Source organism: Pollicipes pollicipes, unplaced genomic scaffold (assembly GCF_011947565.3).
Source record: "Pollicipes pollicipes isolate AB1234 unplaced genomic scaffold, Ppol_2.1 Scaffold_6686;HRSCAF=7923_pilon_pilon_pilon, whole genome shotgun sequence".
Lineage (NCBI taxonomy): Eukaryota > Metazoa > Arthropoda > Thecostraca > Pollicipedomorpha > Pollicipedidae > Pollicipes > Pollicipes pollicipes.
In genome coordinates this window covers 43,991,708-44,000,002 of record NW_023596921.1, presented here as the reverse complement: position 1 = coordinate 44,000,002, position 8,295 = coordinate 43,991,708, and the positions used below count along the sequence as shown (strand labels likewise).

The window sequence follows — 8,295 nt, the reverse complement described above, 5'->3', positions numbered from 1 at the left end:
AATCATGAATCATGTCAGAGCTACCACGTGATTTCTGTGTGGTGCGATTGCGTGATATATCCACGTAAGGGTATCAAACACCATATAGGAGACTGGCTCTGGTCACTCCGTGAGAAATTTGACATTGCGGCAATTGTGACGCAGCACAATGAAGATTGGGGTTATGGGGTACATTGTAGTAACTGACGTCACAACTCGAAACATCCATAATTTTTTTACCATGTGTGTGCAACGCTATCAATTGATGCATGCAATTTTGGAAGTGGCCTGTGACTTAATGAGATGAGGTATATGGGTCAAATCTTTGGAACATTTTGAAAGACAAATTTCATTTATTCCCCCTTCCTTCTCATTGTAGTGGGGAACGGGTATCACAGTTAGACAGTAGCATTAGCCTTATTCATCGTAGAAAACAGCAGGAGAATGAAGAGGTAGATGCGCTGATGTTTCGGCAACCTGCCTTTATCGAAACGAATATCATAAGTGAATTCCAAATTGCCCGCCGATCCTACCCGATTTTTTTTTTTTCAGCGAGACAGTCGAGACTGGAACGGACTGGGAATGGGGATGGGAATGGGAATGGGAATGGGAATGGGAATGGGGGAATGGGAGTGGGAGTGGACGGGGAGTGGGGCGGGACGGGACCGCGACTTGTGCCCGAACGGACGGAGCCCGAGCACGACCGACCGGCCCTGTCTCGCGTGCCGCGGCCGCCGTCGCCATCTGACGGGATCGGGGCCTGCCGGCCGGGTGTAGCGATCAATGGTGCCGGGCGATAACGGGGTTACGACCGACCACCGTCGGCCGCTGCCTGTAGCCGTGGCCGGTGGCGGCTGCCGGTGGCCGTTGCCGGTGACGGCTGCCGGTGGCTATTGCCGTGACCGCTGCCGATGGCTGCTGCCGATGGCTGCTGCCGATGTGCTGCGATGGCTGCTGCCGGTGGCTGCCGCTGCCGATGCTGGGACGATGGCTGTTGCCGGTGGCTGCTGCCGGTTACCGCTGCCGGTGGCTGCTGCCGGTCGCCGCTGCCGGTGGTCGGCCTGTGGCCGGAGTCTGTGGCCGATACCGTCGGCCGGCAGCTTGGTGGCAGCGGCCCGCTATGTCCGACTCGGATGGACGCGCCCCTGATGGCAACACCCCGCTGCCCACAGATATTCACAAAGACAAAGCTGGTGCAGAGAATACTGCAGGGCATGGAGGAACCCCAGACGAACGGCGAGACCTCGGAACAGAAACGGTGCGTACCCCGTCTGCCGTGTCTGGGCGAGTATGGCTCGTCTTATGCGGGAGGCGAGCCTCGTTGGCAGATGTGTTGGCGGGGTGCGCCCCTGGGAACAGGCTGAAAAAATGTTAAGCGCCATCTGTATGCTGCACGGCCGTGTTTTTCCGTCGGAGTAGCGATAGCTGCCGTGGCGTTTTCGTAAAGGGTTGTTGATCAGCTGAGATCGTGTGGATATTGCCGCGGGCAGCCAACTGGTTCTGGACGGCTGGCGGAGAGCGTGGCGTGTGGCCGCGGCACGGGCGTGCGGCGGCAGCGGGGTGGCCGGCCCGGTGCAGACCGGCGCCACGTGTCTGGGCCGGCGGACACCCGCTGACGAGACAGGCCTGTCGGTCAGGTGCTGCCGGTCACTGCGAGCCTACTGCGGCCACCTGGTCAACATGGCCAACAAGATCTGCTCGGCGTGCGAGAAAGGCCCAAACGCCGAGCTGGTGCAGCGCCAGCTGGACGCGCTGCCCGAGCCCATCCGGGCCGCCTGGCAGGCCTTCAAGGAGGCCAAACTCAACCGCATTAACGAACAGAACAAGGTGGGTCGCCGCGCCACCTTGCGCGGGCGGCTCTGGGCCCCTCGGCCCGTCGCTGGACTCGTTTCCTTCTCGCCCTTTGTGCTAAGGCCAGTTCACACCAGGTGCGTCGGGCCTAGTGATGCGCGCGGCTGCCTTAAAAGATTCGGGCCCACGCGTACGGTGAGCGTGATTGAGCGGGCCTGCGTGGATCACACGGCACGTGAGATGCGCGCGCGCCGCTGGGCTCGCTCCGGCCGTTAGTTGACGGCCGCACGGCACAGTGCTATGTGACAACGCGTGCAATGTGCGCCGGATGCGGAGAATCGCCTGCGACCTGTCGTAGTCGATGTTCAAGGGGGCGCGCGGCTGCGTCTTCCCGGGCAGCCGCGTGCGTGATTGTGTTTGACTCATCTGGTGTGAGATGACTTCTCGAGTTCGGGTGGAGTGTGCTCTAGATCGTAATTAATCGTGAGCTCGTTAATTTCTTGGGAACAAAAGAAGCCGACAGGACGATGAATCGGTCTTGGGCTGGTCTGGCCGCGTGCCGTCCTGGCGCCGAGCGCCGTGACCCGGTGACCTCTCAGCACGTGCCGCTCAATTGACCGCCGGCTCTGTGGCACGCTCATAAAACCCCTAAACATCATCATGACTGTATGTGTGTCCTGTGAACCTAATGCCCCGTTGTTATCCCGTCGTCTGACCTGCGGATTGACCTTACGCTTCAGCCGGTGTTGCCCGACACCAAGCAGGACTCGAGCAGCGACTCGGACTACCGCGGAGTCACGGACGCCCAACAGGCAGCCATATTGAGGGTCAGTTCGCGCAGACGCCGGGGTCGTTGTGGCGAGCTGTGGCGGACGGATGTGCGGGCAGGGGTGTAGCATCATAACACGACCCGCTGTGTGTTGTGGGCGCGGCTGGGCTGGCCGCCGCCGGGCCTGCGCCCGGCCACAGGCGGCCGCTCCTGCCGGCCCCGTCTGTGTACGGCGCGGCGCCATGGGCGCCATATGACCAACGTAGTCGGTGCGCCCCAAAGCCCAAATCATCATCATCATCGTACGGCGCGGCGCCGCCGCCAGTAGTCGGGGCCGGGCCTCGGGCGTCCGCTCCCGCCGGCCCCGTCTGTGTACGCCGCGGCGCCGCCGCCCGGTGTGACATGCTGAGGGCCTGCAGTCGGACGCCGTGAGCTGACGCGCTCGCCCGCCGACCGTGCAGACGTTCCACAACTTCCAGCTACTAACGCCGGCACTGGCAGCGGCCTGTCCGACCAGATGGGGCACAGCGACGACGAGTACAACGACATCGGCGACGTGCTCAGGTGGGCAGCGCCCGGCGGACTGCCGCCCCCGGGGCGACGTGTCGCACCAGGGACTGACTTTGCGTCCGTGCCGTGTTTGATCGCGGCGACGGCCGCGGCTGTGAGGGCGTGTGGCTTACGGCCGTCTGTCGTCTGTGGTATGCGCAAGATGACATGTTTTCACTGCCGGAGTGGACCGGTTGCGATGCTGCTGTTTGCCGCCTGGTCTGACCGCCGTCTGCCGGTGCTGCGCCGTCCGAGGAGCTCACTCCAGCAGGACGGCTTGTCACCGATCTCCTGACCTCGCCTCCCCTGACCTGACGGCGGCGTGTGCCGACAGCGCGCCGTCGGAGCAGCCTGACGCCGGTGGGCCTGCTGGCGCTGGACGCGGGCCGTCGAGCAGCGGCCGTCGGCGGCCGAGCTGTTCGCACAGCAGTGCGCGGAGCGGTTCGGCGGGCCCGGACGAGACAGAGCCGTGGTCGGCGCGCCGGGCCGCCAGCCTCGAGCGCTGCCACTCGAGCTCGGACGAGGAGGACGGCGACGAGCCCGAGCCTGGCGACGAGCCGGCGCCCGGCCACCTCTCCATGGAGGTGGACACGAGCGACCCGTGGGCCGAGGCCAGTGCCGCCCACCCGGTCGCCATGGACACCAACCTGTTGGAGTCTGGCGCCGGCCGCCGACCCGGCCGCCAGCGACTGGGCCGACTTCGCCGCCTTCCCCGGCGCCGGCCGCCGTGCCGGCCTCGCCGCCGCGCGAGAGCCAAAGGGCGCCCCGGCCCTGACCACGGGCCGCGCCGCGGACCGGGCGCTGCCGAGCAGTGCGCCGCGCCCGGGCGGTGGGACCGTGGCGGCGCCCGGGCGGGGCGGTCTGCACGCCTCGTGCGCTGGTGCGGCTCCCCGCGCGGCAGTGGCCCGGGCTGTGTGTGGCCTGGCTGTGCACCGCTTCACAGACGGGCCTGGGTACTTGCGCCGGTGACCTGGACGTCGTCGGGGTAGCTGACCCGGTGTGCCCGACGGCCTGACCTCGGCTGACCCGACTTGTCAGTGCTGACTGGCGTCGGCCTGTGCCGCAGGGGGAGGTGTACTCGGCGACCGAGCGACGCCGGCTTCCATTCCAACTTCGAGGCGGCGTTCTCGCACACGTGCCGCCGCTGCAGAGGGCCAGCTATCGCCACCGCCGCCCGAGCAGCCTCCGCCCACCGCCTCCGCAGCAGCAAAGCAACAGCAGCAACAGCAGCAGCAGCAACAACAGCCGTCGCCGCCGCAGCAGCAGCAGGGGCAAGCAGCAGCCGTCGCCGCAAGCAGCAGCAGCAGCAGCAGCAGCAGTAGAGCAGCAGGGACAGGAATCCGAGAGCAGCATGGAGGTGCAGCCGGAGCTGCTGGTGGCCGAGCCCGTCCCGCCGCGCGCCGGTCAGTACTGGTGTCAGCTGGGCTGCTGTTGAACCGGCGCCCGGTCGTGAGATAGCGGCGGTGACAGGGGACAGGGGACAGGAGCGGCGACGCTGGACAGGGGGACCCGGCCGGGACGCCGATAGGCAGCAGCTGGAGCACTTCCCTAGATCTCGCACGATTGCTTTGACCGTTTGTGCCGGTGATATTGGGGAGTAATGTGATGATCATGGTTTTTGGTGCAGTTATCAGTCAGATCAATCCCCTCGGGCTTGTCGTTTCATCCGTGTTAAGAAATGACAGGTGCTCAATGTGTCAGCTGGCACCGACGAGTTTTCCTTTTTCATGAACACTTAACTCGTTATCCATTGTATCCAGTGCCCATTATCCATCCGCAACATGTGGGCTGAGTGCAGTCCCATCTACCGGTACTGAATTCCGTGCGTCCGGCGTTGGCGGCCATGCGTGGCGCGGTGGCCGCGCCGCGTTTGCGTCTCTCACCGAGCGCGCCGCCCAGTGCTAACGTCCGCGACGGTCCGTCAGACTCGCCGCACGAGCTGAACAGCACCGGCGGCGACTTCACGCCCCTCTTCCACGAGTCTTCCACGCCGGAGCAGGCGGCCGGCGCCGAGCCGCCGATCCTCGGACCCGGCGCGGCTCGTCGACAACTACAGGTGGGGAGACGGCACGGGGCGTCGCGGGCGCTGGGCGTCCGCGCCGCCGGGGCCACGCAGTCCCGGTCGGCCCAGCCACCGGCCGCCTCAGCCGGCAGTGTCGCCACTGCGCCGACACTCGTCTCCGGACCAGCGCCGTCGGGGCCGGGCCAGGCGGCGGCCAGCGTCCTCCCTCGCGACCCGTGCGTCGCGTTTGTCCGTGCCCGGTGCCGCAGCCTCCGCGGGGGAGACTGCGGGCACGGCGTCGGAGGACGCCGTGGCATGCTGAACTGGGGACGTATGGCGGGGTCGGATCTGATCCCATATGGATCGACCTGGTCCGGCCCGGCGCAGCTCCGCGAGCCGAACCGGACGCGTACTGGTCCGACCGAAAGTCGGGCGCGAGCATACGCGCCCGGGTTATCGGGGTCACTTGTCCTGTCGCGTTCTGTTATGGCCTGCCCTGTGCCGGCCTGGGCCTGACGGCTGGCGCTGTGCCGGCAGCTACCTGACGTCGCAGGGTCTGATGAACGGCTCGCCAGAGACGGGCGCCGCCGAGCGGCAGCCGCCCAGCCAGCCGGCCGGCCAGCCCAGGTCCGGCAGCCGGCGGCCGCCACCGGCCACCGTCGAGCAGCTCGCGGGCGTGCGCGTGTGTTGAGGGGAGCTCTTGTGCTAATGGTCGGAGGGGTGGGGGGGGGGGGGCGGGGTAGGAGGGGAGCTCGTGTGCTGGTGGTCGGGTGGTGTGCGTTGGGGGGGGGGGGGGGAAGGGGAAGCTCGTGTGCTGATGGTCGGAGGTGTGTGTGTGTGGGTGGGGGGGGGGGGGGGGGGAAAGGAGTGTGCTGATGGTCGGTGGTTGTGTGTGGGGGGGGGGGGGAGGAAGAGGGGAGGGGAGGAGGGAGCTCGTGTGCTGATGGTCAGAGGTGTGTGTGTGCGGGGAGGGGAGGAGGGAGCTCGTGTGCTGATGGTCAGAGGTGTGTGTGTGCGGGGAGGGGAGGAGGGGGCTCGTGTGCTGATGGTCAAGGTGTGTGTGTGCGGGGGAGGGGAGGAGGAGCTCGTGTGCTGATGGTCAGAGGTGTGTGTGTGCGGGGAGGGGAGGAGGGAGCTCGTGTGCTGATGGTCAGAGGTGTGTGTGTGCGGGGGAGGGGAGGGGAGCTCGTGTGCTGATGGTCAGAGGGTGTGTGTGCGGGGGGAGGGGAGGAGGGAGCTCGTGTGCTGATGTCAGAGTGTGTGGTGGTGCGGGGAGGAGGGGAGAGGAGCTTCGTGTGCTGATGGTCGGGTGCGTGGTCCTCGGAAGTGCAGAGGCCTCTGTGTGTGTTTGGGAGCTCGTGTGCTGATGGTCAGAGGTGTGTGTGTGCGGGGAGGGGAGGAGGGAGCTCGTGTGCTGATGGTCAGAGGTGTGTGTGGGGGGGGGGAGGGAGGAGGGAGCTCGTGTGTCTGATGGTCAGAGCTGCGGTCCCTCTGAGCGCGGTCCTCTGTTTGGCGCCGCCCTGCTCGGCTTGTCCGGCCTTTCCTTGGCTGCGCCGGGCTGACCTGGCTCCGCTGCCGCAGCCCGTCGAAGAAGGCCGGGCACCGTCCGCCGCCGCGCAGGCGACGTCGGCGCAGGAGGCGTCCAACAACGGCCCGGTCTGAAGGTGGCCCTGCGCCGCCGTCGCCCCGCCGCTGCCCGCCGCCGCTGCCCCGCCGGCCGCGGCCCGCCAAGCAAACCGGGCGGCCGCTGCTGTCGATTACTATGCTGTGATACGCCCCGCCTCCTGTCCGAGCCGCCCCGCTCCGGGCACTTGTCCTGGCTGCCCCCCCCCCCCCCCCCCCTTCGCGGTGCGTCCCCACGCACACGCACGCGCGCCCCGCCACCGGGACGCCGCGGAGGCCGTCGTCCGCGTGGGCCCCTCGCGCACCCGCCGCTGACGCGCGCCCCGCCGCCCATCCTGTATAAAGTGTAGTTTAATCGCCGGACAACAATGCTGTGGGTGTGCGTGTCGTACGTGATCTGGCCGCGGGGCGCGTGGGCAGCAGCGCACCGGCCCGGCGTTGCATAGTAATAATCTTAAGTCTGTTTGGCAGGGTAGGACTGCCTCATTTGTTGGACCCCGCTGCCTGTCTCAGGGCGCCGCGCCGTCCGCGGCCCGTATCCCTCCCCAGCTGGGAGTTTTAACTTGTTTGTTGTCGGCGGTAGCCGTCGGGCCGTCTCGTGCTTACATTCCAGACGAGCTGCGGGTACCGCCAGCCGCTGACCTGACCTGCCATGCGCTGACCCGGCGCCCTGGGCGCGCGTCGGCCCGTCGGGTGGTCTACTCCCCTGCCCCCCAACTCCACTTACGTATGCATTTTACCGGTAATACGGGGCCAACGCTTGATCAAGAGGCTGCACGGCCGGTGCGCCGGCGTGCCTCCCGTCGCCACGCGGCTGAGCGCGCCCCTCCTCTGTTTCTTTTTTTCTATCTGGCCGCCGGTGGCCGGCGGGGGCGCCACCGGAACTGGGGCGCGCCGGCTGGGCCTGGGACCGGGCCCGGGACCGTGGGCCAGGTCGAGCCGGCCGGAGCCCGTCCGGACCGCGCCCGCCCCCGCCCCCGCGCGGCCCGCGGCCTGAGCGGAAGAAGCGGGTGCAAGCTGCTGAAAACGTACCTTTGTACAAATGTTTAATATATTGTAGCCAGTGGCGGCGACGGTCTTTGCTGGGAAGGAACGCAATGATGGGGCCGTTGCCGCGATCCGGCCGCTCTCTGCGCGACGTGCGGAGACTCACCACCACGCCGGTTCTCGATTTTGACGCACTCTGCAGCGAATCGTGTTAGGCTGCTCAATGGGCGGCCTCTTTGTGGCGGCTGACCGTGCGGTGAGGTGCCGGGTACGAGCTCGCTCGTGCCTGGTGTGGGTGCGGGACCTGGGGGCGCGCCGGCTGAACACCGACGGGTGCGTCATCTGCGGCAGCGCGGCGACAGCAGCCCGGGGGCTGCCTTCTGTTCGCTGGGGGCCGACGCTGTAAAGCCAGGCACTGTGACCACCGATCTATGGCTCCGATCTGGAAAACCCGACAACTTCAGTCAACGCCGACCTGCTGTCCGCTCGAAGTTCGGGGTGTTTGATTGAGAACTCAAGTGCTGCATGATGCGGGCCGGCGGCAAGTTTGGCGATTACTGGCCGTTTCGGGCCGGCGGGCAAGCGGACCTCGGCG

The 8,295-nt window shown here is 66.7% G+C and overlaps 1 protein-coding gene across 1 annotated transcript in view; it reads left to right on the top strand.

Annotated features, from left to right (window-relative positions):
- LOC119108390 (serine/threonine-protein phosphatase 6 regulatory subunit 3) overlaps positions 1–3,443 on the top strand; it is an 8,038-nt gene extending 4,595 nt beyond the window's left edge. The window contains exons 2-6 of the mRNA XM_037231965.1: positions 1,080–1,237; positions 1,617–1,806; positions 2,511–2,597; positions 3,001–3,030; positions 3,423–3,443. Of these exons, the coding sequence (XP_037087860.1) occupies positions 1,080–1,237; positions 1,617–1,806; positions 2,511–2,597; positions 3,001–3,030; positions 3,423–3,443 (486 nt within the window). The remainder of the gene's footprint in view (positions 1–1,079; positions 1,238–1,616; positions 1,807–2,510; positions 2,598–3,000; positions 3,031–3,422) is intronic.
- Positions 3,444–8,295: the final 4,852 nt, after the last annotated feature.